This window comes from Pygoscelis adeliae, unplaced genomic scaffold (assembly GCF_000699105.1).
Source record: "Pygoscelis adeliae isolate BGI_AS28 unplaced genomic scaffold, ASM69910v1 Scaffold174, whole genome shotgun sequence".
Taxonomy (NCBI): Eukaryota; Metazoa; Chordata; class Aves; order Sphenisciformes; family Spheniscidae; genus Pygoscelis; species Pygoscelis adeliae.
In genome coordinates, this window is record NW_008824676.1 from 2985824 (window position 1) to 3006542 (window position 20719).

General features: G+C 44.4%; 2 protein-coding genes across 2 annotated transcripts in view; both read left to right on the plus strand.

Annotated features, from left to right (window-relative positions):
• Positions 1 to 15252, plus strand: part of MYO5B (myosin VB) — a 121742-nt gene extending 106490 nt beyond the window's left edge. Inside the window, exons 30-40 of the mRNA XM_009323124.1 lie at positions 956 to 1033; positions 4073 to 4271; positions 5139 to 5232; positions 6424 to 6567; positions 7738 to 7889; positions 8237 to 8326; positions 10359 to 10509; positions 11689 to 11974; positions 13104 to 13278; positions 14244 to 14324; positions 15100 to 15252. Of these exons, the coding sequence (XP_009321399.1) occupies positions 956 to 1033; positions 4073 to 4271; positions 5139 to 5232; positions 6424 to 6567; positions 7738 to 7889; positions 8237 to 8326; positions 10359 to 10509; positions 11689 to 11974; positions 13104 to 13278; positions 14244 to 14324; positions 15100 to 15252 (1603 nt within the window). The remainder of the gene's footprint in view (positions 1 to 955; positions 1034 to 4072; positions 4272 to 5138; positions 5233 to 6423; positions 6568 to 7737; positions 7890 to 8236; positions 8327 to 10358; positions 10510 to 11688; positions 11975 to 13103; positions 13279 to 14243; positions 14325 to 15099) is intronic.
• A 10-nt stretch (positions 15253 to 15262) lies between these two features.
• The window catches only part of LOC103916173 (vacuolar protein sorting-associated protein 13B-like), a 197895-nt gene continuing 192438 nt past the window's right edge, over positions 15263 to 20719 (plus strand). Inside the window, 3 exon segments of the mRNA XM_009323125.1 lie at positions 15263 to 15377; positions 15748 to 15818; positions 16605 to 17026. Of these exon segments, the coding sequence (XP_009321400.1) occupies positions 15263 to 15377; positions 15748 to 15818; positions 16605 to 17026 (608 nt within the window).

A 20719-nucleotide genomic window follows, 5' to 3' on the forward strand; every position in this document is an offset into this window, starting at 1 on the left:
GCCACCACTCCAAACATCCCCCCCTTCCTTCTTCTTCCCCCAGCTTTATATACTGAGCATGACGTCCCATGGTATGGAATGTCCCTTTGGCCAGTTTGGGTCAGCTGTCCTGGCTGTGCCCCCTCCCAGCTTCTTGTGCCCCCCAGCCTTCTCAGTCGGTAGAGCATGGGAAGCTGGAAAGTCCTTGACTAGTGTAAGCATTACCTAGCAACAACTAAAAACATTGATGTGTTATCAACATTGTTCTCCTCCTAAATCCGAAACACAGCACTGTACCAGCTACTAGGAAGCCCGTTGAGAGCTGCTAAGGATCACTCTGTGCTTTTTGTTTTACCCCATCTGTGTTTGGACAGCTCTTCCTTACCCCTCGTGCTGACTTCTGCTCTCCCATTTATCCCTCATGGTCCTTGTTTCTCTTCCCTGGTTTTTAAGCATAAGGTTTTAGTGAGGATTTGAGCTGGCGGGTGCGGCGTGGGTTTGCCAGCTTTTCCTTGCAACCGTATGGGAAACAGTTTAGCCATTCAGAAACAACAACTCAGGCTCTCCGACCTCCAGGAGCTGGGCTTTTTGGTAAAAACAGTGACATCTCAGGAATGACGATACCCTGCCAGGAGGTTGGACTGGGTGATCTGCGGTGATCCCTTCTGACCGGAATGATTTTTGGGTTCCTGTGTTGGCTGCGGTGGGTCGGGGAGGAAAGGGCTGCACGAGGACGCGTTTCGCAGCTGGGGAGGGAGGAGAAGCTCCACTAGCCCAGGGGTGTTGTATGGGGTACGACCAGGGCATGGTTCTCCTTCACCATGGTGGAAAAGGAAATACAATGTAATGAAAGTGTGCTTTAAAAAGTAAAACAAAATTAAATTAATAAGGGTTCTGCACCTTTTCCCCTTCTATTGCAATTGACGTTTTGTCTTTCTCTGTCCTCTTGTTTCCTTTTTCTGTCCTTTATTTCTAGCAAGACTGAGGACTGGGGGTATCTCAATGAAGATGGAGAGCTCGGCTTGGCTTATCAAGGTTTAAAGCAAGTTGCCAGGTCAAACGCTTTCTTTTTTCCCCACTGCTGCTTCTGCCCTCTCTCCCTTTTGCTTGCCGTTTTGTTTCTTTCTCTTCCTCTGCTGTTGTCCTGTTGTCTTCTATGGGACCTGTGGTCCTCTCTGGGAGCAGCCGGAGGTAGGATGTCCAAACCGAAGGAATTGAGACCCTCCTCTAATTTTCAGAGGAGCCGTTGCGATTCTAATCGGGCACTGCTGATGGCGGCTGTTGTCACTAATGCCTGAGCTGTGATTCAGTAAGAATTGTGTTACGTTAATGGGAAATTGTGTGATAAAGGCGTTGGGAAGCTGTAATCTCCAGGAAGCAAAAAAACCCAAACAAACCAACATTTTAGATGGGTTTTTTCCAAATTGCTCTAAGATATAGCACCTCCCTAAAGCGTTTTCTCCCAGCCCTTGACATGTCAGCAGTGGAGTCCCTGTGCTTGTATTGCAATGCCCTCTGCTTTGCATGCTCCCGGAGATTGTGCACTCCCATCCATGCGTTGCTTATAGGTATAAGGAGGAAGGTGCGTGGTGGACACAGTGCCATCCTTCCACAGCTCTCCCCATGTCCTGGTCTGGTGGGCAAATATCCCAGCGGGACACGTCAGGGGAGTACCTGCAACCTCCGTATCTCCTGGGGATGCCGGTGATTCTGTAATGACCTCTCATCTCCAAGCTAATGAATGTTTAGAAACACAAATGGAGATTAAAGCAAGGCAGAAGGATCCCTGGAGTCTTCTGGTTCAACCTGGTGCTTGGAAGAGCTGATGATTAAATGTTAATCAGCCTGTGCTCTCCTTGCAGGGTGGTTATGAGGCTCCAATACATACGATTTTTATAAAAAAAGATACAGAATGAGCTGATTAAGGACACTATAGAGAGGAAAAGTTAAAACAACCTTTTGTTATAAAGTAGTCTAAAGCGGTCACATCTAGAGAGATCAGAGTAAAACCAGACAGTAACAGGAAAAATACCGGGGATGATTCATTTGTTTTTCAAAGCAATGTAGGAACCCAAGTTCGTAGAAGGATCATGTTTTTCTGAGGGCGGCTCATGGTTAATCCGAACCCACGTGAAGAAATAAAATGAAAATTAAGTACTTAATACTTATTTCATGGTGGGCCTGTATTTTCCAAGCCTATTAAGAACATAACTCCTGACAACATGATTACAAGGCTGCGTGCCTTATTGCCCATGTTTCTATAGTTGGAAAATATCCTTTTCTATCTTCTGCTGGAAAATGGGAGTAGAGATTGCGTTGTTCAGATCTTCTAAAAACAACAACAACAACAACAAAACCAAACTGGAGAATGATTAATGCTTTTCATCCAGAAATCTTCCATAGAAAGCGTATGTTCTTTTATACAATCCTTACAAAAAAACAAAACAAAACAACAAAAAATACCCCATGCTTAATTGTTCCTGCAGGGAAACCGTTCACAGGTGTGAATCTCCGTTAATTTCCCAGTGGACCCAAACGAGTTGTAGCTTTTTCCCCACTGGCACAGCTCCTTGCCTGTGCATGTCCTGGGTAAATGCTAAGCTATCGACACCAGAGTCTTCCTCAACTTTGAGGATTGCCGTTTGCATCCGGTGCCAGGGGAGCCGAAGCCCCTGAGCCGGGTGTGTGGCTGTCCATAGCTCTGCCCAGGAGAGCTCATCCATGAGCTACAGCAAGGACACGGGCTTGGTTATCCCCATGGGTCGTTCCTCTTCTTTGCCACCGTCACCCTGTGTAGTCTGGGACTAATACTTTGCAGTTTCTGGCTTGATGCCCCTTCCTCAGAGTCCTCGTACCTTCTGGAGTTGCTTATTTCGGTCTTCTTGAAAGAGCTGGTGGACTAACGAGGAGATTTCCATTTAGCCGAGGGTAGGCAATGCCCTTAAAAATCAATTATCGTGCCACCTGCCAGGTTTGTCAGCAATCCCCATCAGCAAGGGTGCGTACAGGAGGGCAGTTAACATCTCAGTGATGACTCATTCTTCCACTGGATTAACGAAGGCATTCTGGTTTAGCAAATGGCTGGATAATGCATTAACTAAATGCCTTACTAGCCCTTTAGCTCAGCATTTCCCTCCCTGGGGTTGTCCTTGTGCACAGGCTCAGGGCAGGGCTGGAAGGAGATCTGGTGTAGGGGAAAGCGCGGGGTAGGAGAGGGTGGCAGGAAAAAGTTGGGTACCCACCTAAAAGTGGGAGAAGGGCTGGTTTTGGTGACTTCTGTTGGCTGTGTATCATGGCGTTAGTATTTGTATGTCGTGTAGTACAAGGAAACGAGTCTCTCCCCCCGCTGAAGAGTCCTGGTGAAGTCAGCAGCAATGATGAAAGCAGGAACTGATCAAGATGACAGAAAATTGCCTTGTGCATAGTTTTCTGCAGGTAGTTTATGAAAGAAAATTGAGATATAAATGAATATTCTTCTTTTTAAGCAAAGGTAAATAGCAGCTCTACAAACAACCAGGAGTGAAGGGTTTCAGCTTCTGCCTTTCTTGAAACTCCCAGCAATAGCAAGCGAAGCCTGTGGCGGTCCGACTGAACGGAGCCGTTTGCAAGACATACAGTTTGGTTTTCAAGAGTAAGATCTGATGTTTGAAAAGGGGTGAGCAGAAGAACAAATGCCCTTCAGGCTGAGCGTTTGAAAAACCCGCAGGTGTTGATCTTGCACTGCTTTCTTGCCGTGCATTTGCTTTTTGCTAATGGGAAGAGTGAAGGAACCCAAATTTGTGATACAGCTGCAGAAAAAAGAGAGCTCTTGGATTTTTATTTTTTTTTCCCTCTTCCCTTTTATTTAAAAAAAAAAAAACCCAAACTTTTGATCTCATGTCTCTAATATCAAAAGTATTTAACCTGCAGTATAACAAAGGACAGACTAACGTGGCAATAATAGCTGTAGCAGCCCTTTGTGTGTGTCAGTTTTATAGGGAGGTTGACCGGGAACATCTCCCAGGTTGGCTGACTTTGAAGGATCTAAACTCAAACAGTGGTTACTGCCACGATGCCAAGATCCCCAGGCTGATTAGTGGGGTCCTTTTCTCAGGTTACTGGAAGCACAGCTCCAAGATCAGAGAAGAGAGCACGAGGAGGAGGTAGAAGCTCTGAAAAACCAGGTGGATGCAATGAAAGAAGAGATGGAGAAACAGCAGCAGGCTTTCTTGCAGACCCTGCAACTGTCTCCGGAGGCCCAGGTGGAGTTTGGACTTCAGCAAGAAATTACACGTCTCACCAATGAAAATCTGGTAAGAGGCTGTACTGAAAACACAGCCTAAGGAAGAGGGGTGGGGGGGGAAACCCCAACAGGTTGAGAGAAAGGAGATGGGAAATGTTGAAGGAGAGGAGAAGGCGCTGGGGCGTCTCTTCTGCCCCTTCTAAACTCGCTGCAAGATCCTTCAGCATCTCCCACTAGTGCATTTGGGAGCACTGGTACTTGGCCTTGAACTGTCGTTCAGTGGCTGTATGACTCTTGTGACTCCCTAGGTACTTTATTTTTTAATTTTTATATTTTTTTTTTTAAGCCTGCCTACCTAGCTCTGCCTACCAAATGAGATCGCTGAAGTCGCTGGGGACCCCTATACTCTGTAATTACACACAAAGATAACGCAGTCCTTTCTTTTTACTTGCATTTATTGGGAGTGTGGGGGGCAGTTGCCGCTCTGAAAAGCTGGCCTGGCTGATCGTAAATTTTCCCCTTCTCACCTCCTGTATCTGTGTTGCGAGGTCTGGAGTGAATGCTGGCCCCTCCTCAGTTCAGGTGAGGGCTCCTTGCCTTTCTCAACAACTCCTCGTATCTAAGTAGTGTTGGAACTGTTTAAATATGATTAACAGCCAGGAGTAAAAATGCTTTGGGTGGTGTGTTGTGAGTTTTGCCTGCTGCAGCCTACTTCTAGAAAAAGCAGGCGCGCAGCATCTACAGTCTTTGCGGTGTAGATAAGGGTCTCTGAGCAATCCAGAAATAACACAGCTGCTCTTGTACCAAGATGCTCACACCGTGCAGTAGTGGTACGTAGACCAGGCTGCCGAGTGACTCCAGCCTCAAACTCACCCCAGATGAGTTGTTCTTGGGTTTAATTTATTTTTTTTAACCCAATGCATCTTCTGTTTTTCAGGATCTTAAAGAATTGCTAGAGAAGTTGGAAAAGAATGAAAAGAAGCTGAAGAAGCAGCTGAAGATTTACATGAAGAAGGTCCAAGATTTTGAAGGTGACTTGGCTGTTGGTAGATGTTGGGGTGGGGGAACAGCACTCTGGTTTCACTCCTTTAGCCAGCCTTGGAGAGCTGCGGCTTTTTCTCTTTTTCTTTCTGTTAAAGTAAGACTTGGCTCGTTCTGGCACACTGAACTAGCACTGAGCTCATCGTTGGCGTGACAGCAGGGAACCGAAAGTCCAAATGAAGCTCCTGGGTCATGCTTAGGCTGCCTTTTGAGCAAGTACAGCTGCGCTGCTGTAGCTTTAGCTTGTTAACGTGGTTGAACGTGGTAAACTTGGAAGAGGGTCCGTGAAGTGATGGAGGGCGAGTGCTTGCTGGAGGTGTTGGTCTGACGCGTGGTGTACCAGGGTTCGGAGGGTATTTAAGAAACGTTTTTGCTTTCATTGCTGTCAATGCTGTGACCCAAGCAGAGATACGGAGAGACCAGTGGCTAGCAGGCAACTGCTCTGTTCTGGCAATTTCAGGGGGGATTAAAACACATATGTGCATTCTGCTTTATCAGAAAACACTTCAATTGTGACATCTGTGTTGTACAGGAGCTTCCCATTCTCTGGAGATGCCGTGATTAATCACGTAACCTTGTTCTCTCTAACCTAGTTTCTGAAAACTAGGCGTTAAGTGAAATTAAGCTGAGTAACTGGAGGGTTTCCATGGCTAGCACAGCTGGTCTCTCTGTCAGTGTGATCTGCACGCAGCAGGCTGCTGTTTACCGCAGTACTTGCACGCTGGCCTCTTCTCTTTTACCAAACTTTTATGGAAGCACGATGCCTAATGGTGTGCCACTGCCGGTTCTTCAGCTTTACAGCCAGCCAGAAGATGTGATGCTTAAGTATTTTTTCATTGCCTGGCTATTTTTTTTCCCCTCTGTGAAAATGATACGCTTAAAAAGCTTCCCGTAGGGTGACTACCCGTCTAGCCTGTGGTTCCTTGGAAAATAAAAAAATCACTTCATCTTTTCCTCTTTAGGTCTAACTTTTGCACTCTCTTTCATTCAGAGTCAGAACTACTGCTGCCCGGTAATTCAAGACCTGGTTCTTTATATTTTTATAAGTCTGTCGAAGCTGATGACATTATTGGAAACTTAATATAAAACGCTTTGACCTGGTGCCTGCTCTAAGGCCAATGGAGGACGTGAACAGTTCTCGATCACCAGATACCACCTCTCGTGCTCTTTTCTCTTCACAGCATCCCAAGCCACGGTACCAGCAGAGAGGAGGCGGCACGAGCGTAACATGCAAGTTGCTGTCCAGAGAAAGGAGAAAGATTTTCAGGGCATGTTGGAATATTATAAAGAAGATGAGCCACTCCTTATCCGAAACCTCATTACAGGTGAGGAACTTGCTCTGCTCTTGTGCCTGGCTCCTTCTTCTCTTGCCTGGGAGAGTTTGTAAACTTGAGATCTCGAGATAGACAAATAGGTCTTCTCAAATTAATTCCTCCTGGGGCTGCACGTTTATGATGAACGGCAGTTTTGGTAGGTAAAGCAACGCAGCACTAAGCAGATAGACCAGCATGGCTATAACTCTTTAGACTAAAGTGAGGAAAAAATGGAAAATGCAAAAAGGAGGCTGCAGTTTTTAGAGCAGGCGGTAACATGCTGAGCTTGATACGATGTGGTAATAGATGGGGAGGGGATAGCAAGGGATAGACCCTGGGGATTTTGCGCAGCAGTGGAACAAAGGTAGTTTGATTTACGGGATAATAGCAGATAACAGATAATAAACCTGTGAGCTTTCTTACGCTGGAAGGTCTGATCAGAATTGCCGCCAGCATCCCCTTATTCAACGCTGTTAGAGAAGTCATGCTTCCCTGGCTAAGTGTTAGTATTTACCACCAGCCTCTAACCCCAGCAGAGTCTAGATCCTCACTAGAGGATCTAAAAAGAGCAGTGCTAGCCCATTGCTGTGGTCACTGAAGTTCCCCTAATCAGACAGGCTTTTTCTTTAGAGGCTGCAAATTCCCGCAGCTACCATTAGGATTCAGTATCTCGAGGGAAGGAGTGATTCACTGAGTCGTGAATTCAGAGGAGGGGGTTATAATCTGTGGGAGGTATTCCTGAAAGCTTCAGGGAGCTTTTCTAAGGTTAGTTGTGTGCTGCTTGAGCAGGTTTTTACACGGCAAAGAAGATCTAGTGCCACCTGTGTGCATCTGCGCATCCCTAAATTGTAATGTCATAGTGTCACAAACTTCAGCGCAGACTGTGCTACCCTCCCAAGCCCTGGTGCCATGGCTTTTCGGCTTTGGCTGGCTCCAGCAGGTCCGTCTGTCCTGCAGTTGGACCTCTGGTTCTGTGTCCACGCTGCAGAGAGGGATGCAAGTTGCCAAAGTCTCAGCTTTCCCTGGGCTGGGGGGAGAGGGGTTTGCCTGGGTATGTCTCCAGCTCTGGTATTCCCTGTTTCACCTGGCAGCTGGTGAATTTTGAGAGGATTTAAAAAAAAAAACAAAAAAACAAAAAAAAACCCAACCCAACCAAAACCAACCAAACGACAAACCTTCTAGATCTCAAGCCCCAGGCAGTGTCTGCTACTGTTCCCTGCCTTCCCGCCTACATCCTCTACATGTGCATCAGACACGCGGATTACATCAACGATGACCAGAAAGTGCACTCCTTGCTCACCTCCACCATCAACGGCATTAAGAAAGTGCTGAAAGTAGGTGTCTGTTTTCTCTTGTCGTGGGATTGAGATGGTGTAAAATGGTTATAACCAGGTCATAAGCATGTGATATTCAGCACTCCTAGTGATTTTCAAACCCAATCGCTCTTATAGCTTCCCCTTTTTAGAAGAACGAAGAGAATTATGATCTTAGCAATAAAATTGTTTGCATATACAGATTTAAAAAAAACAAAAAGTTTGCAGGGAACAAATGGCTAATACTGCCCACCCGCAGAGAGCGAGCTTCCTGATCTAGGTGGGGAAAGTCCAAATCGCTTTGTCGTGCTATGCCAGCTTCCCCCACCAAAGGAGGGGTCTCACACGTTCTCATTTTGCTCCTCCAGAAACACAACGATGACTTTCAGATGACGTCGTTTTGGCTGGCGAATACGTGTCGCCTCCTGCACTGTTTAAAGCAGTACAGCGGAGACGCGGTAAGAAACTCGTTGCTGATCTTGAGTGTGTTGGCGTTCCTCCAGGAAGGGTCTTCAGGTCTCCTGGGTCTGGTGGCTTCCCTCTGGCTACGACACGGGGTCGTCTCTGACTTTCCTCCTTTGTTTATTTGGATAGAAGACAGCTCCTAATAGAGGTTCATGGGGCATTGCACTGAGACAAGACATTTGAGAGCTGAAACCAGGACCCCTACGACATAACATGCAACGTTATCTGACTAATACCCGGAATATTTTGAATTTCATAGCCAACCATGCACTTTGATTTGTCTGAACAGGGGGTTTCCTTCTGCTAGGCTGTTTTGAAGGTTGTTCCCCTGGTTTTAGTCGGTCCCGCAGCTTTTCATTAACCAAGATTTTTAGACAGGGGAAAACTGTTCCAAATCTTGCAATTTTATTCTGAATGTTTCTACTGATTCCCCCCCCCCGTTCTGTTCAACTTGTTCAAAATAACCGCACTTTGAGAGAGCAAATACGCATAATCATAATGTAAAATTTTGGAAGGAAATCCTCTCATTTCTTGCCACCTCAGTAATATTTCATAAGTTGAAATAGGTTTTATTATAGCTGATCCCTTCCGACAAAATCAGATCATCACAGTCCTCTTAGTACATTACACGCTGCCATCCTTACAGCCTTATGTTCTGGGTATTAAAATAGTCAACAGAGCCAAATTATGTCGTTTCTCATTTAGTCTTGATTTGCATTAGATATATTGAGCAATCAAGCTTTAAGAATAAATAAAAAAAATTTCATGGAATCAGATTAACTATTCGGGTCATTCACAAGATAATGACTGGTGTGTAAAACCACAGTGTTGGACTTCCAAGACTTAAATTAAAAGGAAAAATCATTTAGATAATACTTACTAATAGTTATGCTCCTGTTTGCCCTCTTCTGCCTGGATAACAACATTACATTTAGAGAAAATCTTCCCTAGAAAACCAGCAGGGTAAGAAAAAAAAAAAAACAACCGAAACTTAAATTTCACATTCTTTGCCATGATTTACCGTGTTAAATGAACCAGCTATTTACTAATTCAGTTGATAATTCGGTGCAAAAAACAGAGGGGAAAAATCATTCTGAGCAGTTACCAAAACACTGTTATCTCTAGTTGGAAATCTAGCCTATTTTTAAGAAAGCCGGTTTAAAAGAAAAACCCAACCTAACAGCAATCTTGCAGTGCAAAGAGCACGACACTTTCTCATTAGTCACGAAAAATGAGAAATCTCTGAAGTCAACTCAAATTGTACGTGTTGTACTTTTGCATTTTGCTAGTCAGCACGCAACAAAAAGGGTTGCGTAGTTCTCATTTTGACACCAGATTGGTTAAGACCATATGAACAGGCAATTAAAGCATCTGTGTTAATTACAAAATTAAGGGCACATTTGCTCCTGCCAGCAAAACTGGCGTTAATGTCTGAGCCCGGAACTCGGGGCTACAGCGTCCACTCACAGGATCAGAGATCAGCTGCTGCTTCAGCAAAAGGCAGGGAACAAATTCAGTTACTTGGAGAGATTTCTGAACTTCGGATCAGTTTAAAACGTCATCCGAGCATATAGCATGTGGTTATAACTTTTTTTTTTCCCATTTTCTAATATCTTAATCTGAAAATATTTGGTTTCCCATAAAGAATTGCAACTCACAGGGATAAACGAATAGCTAAAAGAAGTTTTTCAGGGGCTGAAATGTCATTTTCTAGTTCATATATATATTGCAGTTAATACAAATGTTACTCCTTGCTAAAGCTAAAATGAAAAACTTACTGCTTAGCGATGCTTTTCATCAAAAAGCAGCCCTCCAGTAGTAATTCATGAGCAAATGGCTGAGTAAATCAACGGTGATTTATGAGTCTTGATCTTTTCTATAATAGACTAAAAATGTACTTGGTAACATATCTGGATATATTGTACTCAAAGGTTGTTTGTTTTGGTTTTTTTTAATACAATGATTTTACTGGACTATAAATAGGTGGAATAATGAAACCAGGTGTTTTGATCTCCTTCTGTTCAGGGTTTCATGACACAAAACACGCCTAAGCAGAACGAGCACTGTCTGAAGAACTTCGACCTGACCGAGTACCGCCAGGTGCTGAGCCACCTCTCCATCCAGATCTACCAGCAGCTCATTAAGATAGCAGAGGGCATACTCCAACCCATGATCGGTAAGTTCACAGCACATTAGCTTTTAGGAGGGTTTGTTTTTTGGGTTTTTTTTGCTGTAATTACATACTCTGAGTGTTTTTTCAGACCTTTGTACGGTGCTAGCGTGACTTCTCCCCAAAGGAAAAGCCTGCAGTTGGTAGAGAGGCATATGTCGCAAAAAAAGGCTTGGTTTGGAGCAGGTCCTCGTGTTAGCAGTGACCTGGAGTTAGGGAGGCAGACCTGGATGGGTTTTTATTTTCCCCCGTGATAGAAACTAATAGGGATGAGGGTTCCCCCCCCCCCAGTGATAGAAGATATCTCCTTCCTTTCTGTTGGGGAGGTACTGACAGAGGTGAGGTGGTGCTGGTGGGTCCGTAGGAACAGCGTCGCCCTCCAGACCAGGTTCACGGTTAAGCTTTTTGTGGGTGGAAATGCACATTATGAGGGAGGGGAGAATTGGGAAGAGGAGAAAGAGACTAGTAAAGACCTTGTTTTGCAAGGGTGAGTCAGTATGAGAAGATTTACATCCTCAGCTAAATCTGTCCTCCTCTTTTATAAGCTAATTGAGGGGCTGTTCTCAGTGCTTTATATTTTTTGGCTGCTGGTGTTTTCCTTGAGCTCCCAGCCTGGGCTCCTCTGTATCTGGGACTTTCCCTTTACCCTCCAAATGTCACTGCACAAATTCTGGCTGTATCCGACGGCACCACCTCCTACCATCGCTGCACGTACCTCCTGCTCCTTGCAGAAAGTTGTCCCGTTCCTCTATCAGTTAGTCAGGCTGGAAGAATTTTCTTACTTTTAATCTATCTTCATTTCTCCCAATCCTTTGAGCCAATTAATCACTTTAACTGCAGAATTTAAGGCTCTGTGGTGGGTATAGAGGGAGAATTGATTACAGCTCAAAGGAGGGGTGTTCCCAGTTTCTGCAGCATGGTAAGTGATTTCTGTGTAGTAACACCGAGTGGGAAAAGAAGTGTGATCTTACAGATATTCTATATACATCACCTATTTCATATTATCAGAATAGACTAGCAATTCATGGATCTGTCCTACTTTTCAGACCTCCCAGCATCCATCGCGTTGCATCACTTTGACACTGCTGCATGTTTATGGCCGCCCATGAAGGAGCATTTCTTACCTCCGGTGACTAATAGGTGGATGCAGGCTTTTTGTAGCTCATTTTTTTCCCCCTTTTTCAGTGTCTGCGGTGCTGGAAAATGAGAGCATCCAGGGGCTTTCTGGTGTCAAACCGATGGGCTACAGGAATCGCTCCTCCAGCATGGCTGATGGGGACAGCTCCTACAGCTTAGACGCAATCATTCGCCAGCTGAACACGTTCCACAGCATCATGTGTGACCAGGGTCTGGACCCAGAGATAGTGCAGCAGGTCTTCAAGCAGCTCTTCTACATGATCAACGCGGTCGCCCTGAACAACCTCCTGCTGAGGAAGGATGTCTGCTCGTGGAGCACGGGCATGCAGCTAAGGTGGGACACAGGCTTGGGGGCGGGGATGTACCTGCTTAAGGCATTTTTGTTAATTTTATAAGGTGGTGGAAAATAGGAAAATAAAATGCAGTGGTGTAAGGGAGGGGAGACACTGTTTGGATTCAGCGGGAGACCGATGCAGTGGCAGTTCAAACTAACCCCCATTGAATAATGCCCGTGCAGTGCAGTTTGCTGTGCCGCTTGTGAATTAAATGTGTGTTACGGTAATTATCTCTGGGGTGGGCTTTCCCCAGCCTCCCCTCACCCAGCCTGAGCGGGAAGGCTGCACAGCCCAAAGACTACATCAGGCGATGTAGGATGGATTTACTTACTGGGATGGAGAAGTCTCCGTGGTTCCCTCCCGCTGCCGTGTCTGCTGGTTTTAACGTTAACAAGTGTTGCAGCGTCAAAGGCGCCGATTCTGCAGGTGGATCTTAACCCTGTTGCTGTGTGAAGTGCCTCTGGCCTCCCGTGAGCTGCAGGCAGGCGGCAGCACGGACATCTGCTGGGCTGGGATCAGGGGCCTGCGTGCCCCATCGCTGTCTTAGCGTAGTGTTGTAATAAGGATTGAAATTTGAAAGGACAGCTAGTGCAAACCTGCCAGAAAGGGGTCATGAATACTTATCAGCCCTGGCATAAATCTGTTGGCTTACTTCTCCGTGTAAATGGTTTAAACCTCCCTTTTGCTACTCTCTCCCCTTCCCATGGTGGATCCTTTGCATGTTCCCCGTGAGCGGGCACGGGCAAAGGCATTTTTTGCGTAAGTGTTTTCAGAGGTACTTGGGTACCTTGCAGGATTTTGTTAGCATTTAAAAGCTTGCTAAAAGCTTAATTTTAATTGACTTTTAAAACTCGAATTTACCTGCTGTAGAAAAGCACATTCCTTGTGCTGTTCAGCTGTTACACGGCTCATCTATTTCTAAGGTACACAGAGTATAAATTTTGCTTTGAGTTGTTGAGTATTAAGCTTTGGTCTGGTTGTCTCTTGCCACGTGTATCACAAATATGCATCACAAAAAGCTATATCCACCAGCACTGCAACACACCTTGAGTCTCGTAGAGGATTTTTGAGATGCGGCGTCTTATCTCTCGGCTCTCAGCTCACGTCTCGTCTTGGCTGCTTACCCAGGTTTAACATAAGCCAGCTGGAGGAATGGCTGCGTGGGAAGAATCTGCAGCAGAGTGGAGCAGCACAAACTTTGGAGCCCTTGATTCAGGCGGCACAGCTGCTGCAGCTGAAAAAGAAAACCTCGGAAGATGCCGAGGCCATCTGCTCCTTGTGCACATCGCTCACGACACAGCAGGTAGGGAGCAGGGCAGAGATTTGCACCAGAGGGTGCTGGTAATTAAAGGAGTGGGAAAGGGTGGTCTCCCGGTGCCAGCTCTTCACTGCCCAGACTCAGCGTGCCATTCCCACGGTGGGGACAACTTGTCCTTTTCAGGACTGACGTTTGGCATTGACCCCTGTCAGAGGTGGTCATCGCGGCGGCTCCTCTCTTACGGTGCTGCTGGTGGCGCTGGAGCTCCAGCAGAAACGTTCACAGATGAAACCCAGCCCTGAGGAGTTCGTGGTATAAGTCAGATACTTGGGATTTTAAACCCACCTGTTGTCTTTTGCCAGGGTCTAACCTGGCTAGGTCTGCAGCGTGCCCAGCAAAGACTCATATTTGGGGCAGGAGGTTGAGAACTGCCCACTTAGGCTGGCTGGATCCCACCTGAAACTTTGAGACTCCACTCCAGGAGGATGTAAACTCATGTTCTTTGCCGCTGGATTGCCTGGCCTTAATTTGATAATGTCGTAGCAAGGGAGAAGCGAGAGGTGTGAGCTGATCTCCAGTGATTCTTGGGGATCCTTTCTCCTGTATCTCCATCTCCCCGTCTATAACGTGTTCTTGAGGGGGTGGTAGGGGAGGAGCAGGAGTGAGGTAGCATGACGAGAAGTGTTGTAGAGGCGACATCAGAAGTAGTGGGAAGTGGTCACCCATGTCACCATGTGCCAACCGAATGGAGTCCCTGTATAAATCTGATGTTCAAGTCTATTCCCAATTTACAAATGTTGCCATAAGTGACTTTGACAGGTCCGCAGATGCTTACCGTACCTTACAGCAGGCAAAGGAACAGCAGGATGATACTTGCGCTACTTCCGCTTCTCAGTAGCATCATAGGAGACTTGTTATGGCCATATCAAGACAAAATGTTAGTGATGCTTTGCATTCTGGAAAAATTTGGCTTCTCATGACCGTCTGTAATCCTATTTTGTTTTCGACAGATTGTAAAGATACTTAATCTCTACACTCCTGTGAATGAGTTTGAAGAACGTGTGACAGTAGCTTTCATACGAGACATACAGGTAAATTAAAGGGCTGTAAAGTGGAGGAGATAGTAATGACTTAATACAGATGTCATTAGTACTGACTTGGGCATTTTGTAATAGGCATGCTGCTGCATGTCGTCCTGAACTTAGTGCTCTGCGTGTGCACACGCTTACTTGCAACGTCCAGCTGCAGGGATAACCAGGCTGTTAATCACAAAGAGCAACGAGCACCTAAGCTCCCAGCTCGGCTAACGCAACGCTCTTTAGTAGCAACGCGACTCAGAAGCAAGGTTGCAGGAGTCAGCAAGGCATCGGTGGAACGGAGTTACTTCTGAGATACAAGGCAGAAGTTGGCAACTAAAGGAAAAATAAATAAATGAGAACCAAACTTCTTTTAACGCTTGCAAGGAGGAGGCAGGAAATGGAAACAGAAACGTGTTCAACTACGCCTAGAATATACCTCCATCACCGAGCGGCTGAACCAAAAGCGCTGTGCTGGTATCCTGCAGTGCTGCTTTTGCTGTGCAAGGGGGTCGTGTTGTTTCCAAGTCCTGTGTCTCGCTTTGTGGTCACGTAGAAAATGTAGCCAGGTTCTTCTGAAGCGGTGTTTCCTATAGTCTGTGTAGATGTTCCTGTAAGTAGTTGCTCAGAGGAAGGCTGCTGCAATAGAGAACAAAATAGTTCTCACTGTTTTTTGCAATATCTCTAAAATTGTGTACGTTCTCAAGCCGTGATGATGACAAACATGACAAATGCAAAGAAAAAGGCAACAACTGATACTAAATTTGTTTTCTTCTCCCACACCTCATAGACGCACTTGCAAGAGCGAAATGACCCTCCGCAGCTGCTGTTAGACTTCAAGCACATGTTCCCAGTTTTGTTTCCGTTCAACCCATCCTCCATAACCATGGACTCGATTCATCTCCCTGCTTCTCTCAACTTGGGATTTCTCAATAAAGTCTGAAGAAAATATAATGAAGCCCACCTCTCCTACCCAGAGACCTCCACCGAAGAAAGAAAAGTCACGACAGGAATTTAAGGAGCTCTTTAAAGATGGACCAAACAGGTTCCTGGAAGAACCAATACACAGTAATAAATTGATGCTAAATTGTACAGTAAAAAAAGAGACTGATCTGTATGTGATTTTTTTTGGGGGGGGGGTAATTTGCAGCTCAGAATAAGGATACTTGAAATGTAGATTTATTTTTTACTGCTTGATTTTATGTTGACATAGTTCAAAGCCCATAATAGTCTCCAAAAGCCACTAACAAAAAAGAGTGGTGGGTGGGAGACGGCTTACTTTGATCTTCATAGGTGTCTATGAAGAAATGACGGTTAAATCAAAAACAAAATCTGAGACAGTTATGCTGCCTTGAAGGACACGTAATCTGTCAAACAGCTAGGTGGGTTTGTACGTGTTAATAACGGGACATGCAGTTCTGCCTCTTGTTCTTGCTAGTAACTGTCACGATAGTGAGTTCAGAAAGTAAATTGCAGAAGGTGCAATGTGTATTTATCACACCGGTTAAGGTAACGGGCTTGGACGCCGCTTGTTTCCACCGACGTGCAATTTGTCACAAATTCTATGTTTGAGAAAAGCTGTTGCTCCTCCCAACGACACCCAGTGCATCTGCTTCATGGGAATTCAAATACGTTGGCAGTTTGGATTTTCTTCCATTACCAAATTCACATCGGTGGCTATTTCCTATTTCACTAGGTTTTGTCCTAGTGAAATAATCTCGAGACAAGGGACTGCCTTAGGCCTCCTGCTTCTAGCGTGGACGAGCGTCACCCCGATCCCTGCTTTTGGCTTTCCCTGTGCTCTTAAAAGCCAAAAACCTTCATGCAGTGGCTGTCGAGGTTCTCGGACCTCTTACACGGCCCGTATCAGAATCTCACGCGTGGATAAGGCACGCTAAGGCAACCCAGTTTCATATTAGGGTCCCCAGTCCTACTTACGTTCAGTGGGTTAGTCCTAGCCATAGCAGTCCGTGGACAAATTCTGTTCACTTCAATAGCCATCCAAAATTTTACCAGTCGTGCAAATACAGGGCTTAGATAAATGAAGAATACTTAAAAAAAAAAAAGTTTTAAAACAAAAGGGAATGGATGATAAGCAATGGTATGTTTTAACATAAAAAAAAATTGTTAAGATAGCGTGTTAGTAATGTAAGCCATTTCTTTAAGAGTGAATGCAAACTCTTTGTCTACAACAACCTTAAACGAGGAATTGCAATCGGTTCAAATTCTGCATGGATTTTTTTTTTTTTTACCTAACTTACAAATTAAAACAAACCAACCCTCTGACCTCACCAGGTAGATGTTGAAAGGGGCCAGCTGCTTACAAAAGCAGTCACTGATTTTTCTCAGCCACTCTCCTTGCTGCGGAAGGGGAAAGGTGGGTTCCCGAGGCTGGGCGATGCTGACGGTGACCGGTCTGCAAACTGTTCAGAGCGGCGATGCTTCTGCCGTAGCTCGGCGTGCCAGCACGCAGCGAGGATGAGGATGTTTGGCAGCAGCGAAAGGTCCCGCTCATCCCAGCGCTGTGAGCATTTGGGCCTTTCCACTTCCACGATGGTCTTGTCCGAGCAGATCCGAACTTACCCGCTTTTGCGGTTGCGGTTCCTGAAGTCTCAGCAATTCCACGAGCTGATTAAGAGCTTTCAAAAAAACCCCTCTCTGCGTCTGGCTACTCTTAGTTGGCGTAAATCATATCCAAACAGCAGATTTATGATCAGGTACCCTGTCTGCTCAGAGGATTAAAATAGAATGTGAAGTCTCTTAAAGATACACTAAATCCCGCCATGCTGCCGTCACCTTTTTAGATAAGGAGCGTGTTTTGATTTAAACATCATGTATATAATCTGTGTATATACAAACTGTAAGAGTCCTGTATGTACTATATATGTATATTACTATCCAAAAGCACATTTTTAAAGAAGTCGTCGAGTGCTGTGAAGAATTATGTTGGTCTATGCCGGTGGGTGAATACCTTGTTTCAAATGGACTACGGTTTAGTACGGCTGTCACCAGTGAAGGACAGGCTGAAGGCCATTCCCTAGGGAGAAGTTATCTTCTCCTCTAACCATCACCCAACTAATTATGGAAGAAAATTTATTGCTTGTACAGTACCAGCACTACCTCCAAGCTACGGTCCTTGAGCATCATCTACTGCGTATATTCAGTAGTGCCTTCATCTCCCCTTCGTATACAATGAGGATACCACCACCGTTTTGCTGTCTGTGCCCAGCAAGCCCGTGCTCTTCTGTCACTCATCTGCAATATTTTTATTTATTGTACCTACCTCTTTTCACCTTTTGCAAATGAATGTTTTTGCAGTGCTCCGAATTTAATTTTTTAATTGCCTCTTATCCCTTTTTTCCACGCTATAGTAGTCATCACAGTTTAAAAATAAAAAAACATAATTCGAAGCAGAAATTCAGTCCTTCTCTAAGGCGGTTTTAACACAGAGCTACTTCTCGGAATTCACCTTAGGCCAGCGGTTTCCTCTCAGGCTCTTCAGGTCTCTACCTCTCTCTGATGGAAATTATTCGGAGTACAATTCCCGACAGATTGATTAAACCAATGCTTATCGTTCAGACTAAATGACAGGTTGCTGCAGAATCCTCTTCCGCAACGATTTTGTTGCTGATCACAGTTATAAAATGTGGTTAATGGTCTTCTAGGGGATAATGGTCTTTCACTGGCATTTTCAGGATCGTGATTTATATGTACAACACGGAGACTTTCTTAAAAACTCTTGGTACGTATAGATGGGAACGGGGATTTAATGTCTCAATCTGTGATAATGTAGCTTATCCATTAAAATCCATCTGGAAGAGGACTCTATGAAATATCTTTAATATACGTTACCTTTTCTGTTAGTAATTTTTAAAATTTGTTTTTAAATGTTCATTTTGTTAAATTGCTATGCCCGAGCGCGCCTTTCTTTCCTCAGATTGGCACTTCTTTATTTAAAAAGCAAATTTAACACAAAGCATGGCTTTGAGAAAGCTGGCTGTTTTCCAGATCTGTCTTTATTTTTAAATATTGATTATTAAGTTGAGCATTTTCCCGCTGCGTGCCTTTAGCTGTTACTAAGGTAACTGACTTCTCAACCGCTGTTTCTCTGAAACAAGTGTTAAAACGTGGGAATATTTTTATTGTTCTGTCATAAAAGGTTGTCTGTGGATTTATAAGTCTGCTTAGAAAACCTCACTCTGAGGAGGTCTGCAAAAATGCTTTTGAAGTTCCTAGGAGCAAAACCAATCCTGACCCACACTGATTTTTGCACGTATAATGTATCTCAGAAAAGCGCTATTGGGAATCAAAAAAAAACCCAACCAAAACCAAACAACCCAAACAAAACCCAAAAATGAAACCCCCAAAAAACCAAACCACACAAACCACCACCACTGTGAAACCAACGCTTCAAACGCCGAGTTCAGGCGTGTGCTGTCTGACCTACGAAAAGCATCCAGAACTATGTACGTGCTTCATTTTCACCAAAAACTTGCTTTGATTCCCCCCCCCCCCCCCCCCCTCCAAATCCTAGGAGGTGGTTGGTTTGTTTTAATGATTTCTCATGAATTTCTGATTCTTAAGCCCTAGCTGAGGTGTGTTTGTCTTCAGCAAATATGATTAGAATTGTATGTTCCCATCAAGAAACTGCCAGTTCTGTGGAGCAGAACTCTTGCAGATACCAGAAGGCCTTGGGACGGGGAGCAGAATAAAGGAGATTTTGGATAAAGATGCAAATGAGGCAGCTGCCTAGCCTGGCTAAAGGGAGGGAAGAGCAGTTAATTAAAACTGTGGAGGAGTCAGATAGTCAGTGTAAATGAAGTTTCTGCTAAGCAGTGAAGGAGAGAACCACGTTTTTGTGGGGTTTAACTACCTGATCATATTAAACTCAGGATTGGGGCGCTGCTGCTTGGAGGCAACTCAGCAGGCTGCAGAAAAACAAGATTGATGTGGTCATTTCTTGGCTGTGATCATGCTGTGTATGTTAGAACTCTTGAAGTGGCCAAATGAATGGTCAAATACATTTGACAAAACAGAGAAAGGTCTAGCAGTTTGGGGGAGGAAGAGTGCTGAGATAGGGAAATCATGTTAATGCCCTGATGGAGTGAAAGTCAGCCAGTTACTTGATATCAGAGAAATCACATCGGAGGGAAATTTTATAAATGCTGTAACTACAGGAAAAAACAAGCATCTCTTTGGAGGCAAAAAATTGTATTTCTCAGTCCTGGGCTTGCTCTTGTTTGGCTCTCTGGTGTCTAATAAGATAAAAATGCCAACTGAAGTTTTTTTCCTCAAGATCTTCATAAAACTGTCTCATCTATGGATTCTTTGGTACCTAACATCAAAGGTACGCTTCTACTACAGTGTTAGTGTACTGAAATTAAGAACTTGACTGTATGCCAAGTACACAGAGACTTAAGGCAGTTGTGGTGTTTGTAGCAATGCTTTGTTCGCTTTGGAGGATGTCAATTAAGATTTCTTATTAGCAGTGAGCACTTCTCTAAAAACAGATTATTTAGATTATTTAGATCTGTTTGATAATCACGTGTCAAAAGAACAGACTATTGATGGTTAAAAAGCAATTCTGAGGTCTCCAGGCCAGAAGATCCTTTTCCATGTATGGAGATGGCTGCAGTAAACAGAGTAGCATCTCCTGGGGTAGTAGCTTGAAAAGCCACATTTCCTTCTTTGTGCGTCTTCATATGTTTTCCCTTTGTCATTTCCTTAGTTCTTTCTCTTTTAATAAAAGTGGCTAATGTAGAATATCAGCATGAATAAATTATAATGCTTTAAAGAAGTGGAACTAATCAAATGTGTCTGTAGTCAACCAGTTTTCTGCCCAATTATCTCACATTCTGTGAGATAATTTTGTCACCTTTTTAGGTTACAACAGTATTTTCCTGTATACAAAACCAGTGCTTAGTGCAATTAAGCTGAGCATAGTTGGAATCCTTGAACACTTTTAGTCAGTGGAAACATGGCATAAAAAGGACTGAATTAAAAAAAAAAAAGTGGGTAAGTTGGGGGTTTATAACAATGAATAGCACTAGTTGTGCTAAGCTGCCAGCAGAACAGTATCAATAGGAAAATGGCTGACAAAACTTCATCACAAGACCCAGCGATTCTGTTTCTCTGACTGAAAAATAAGAGGAAGTAGATGCATGCCTCTGCTTAAATATGAAGCAGCACAGAGTTGAAATTGAGATGACGTTTAGTTCTACTTCTGTACTGGGATAAGGGCCCTATTATACCAAATACTGTGCAAATTGCCTGCTCGATTATATAGATAATTGCCAATCATCCCCCAAAGTAGTTGTTTTTAGCAAACTCTGACGTGAAACTTTAATTAATAGAATTTTCGGGAGTATCCATGAACAGATAGAGTAGAATAATTTTGAGGTAAAATATTG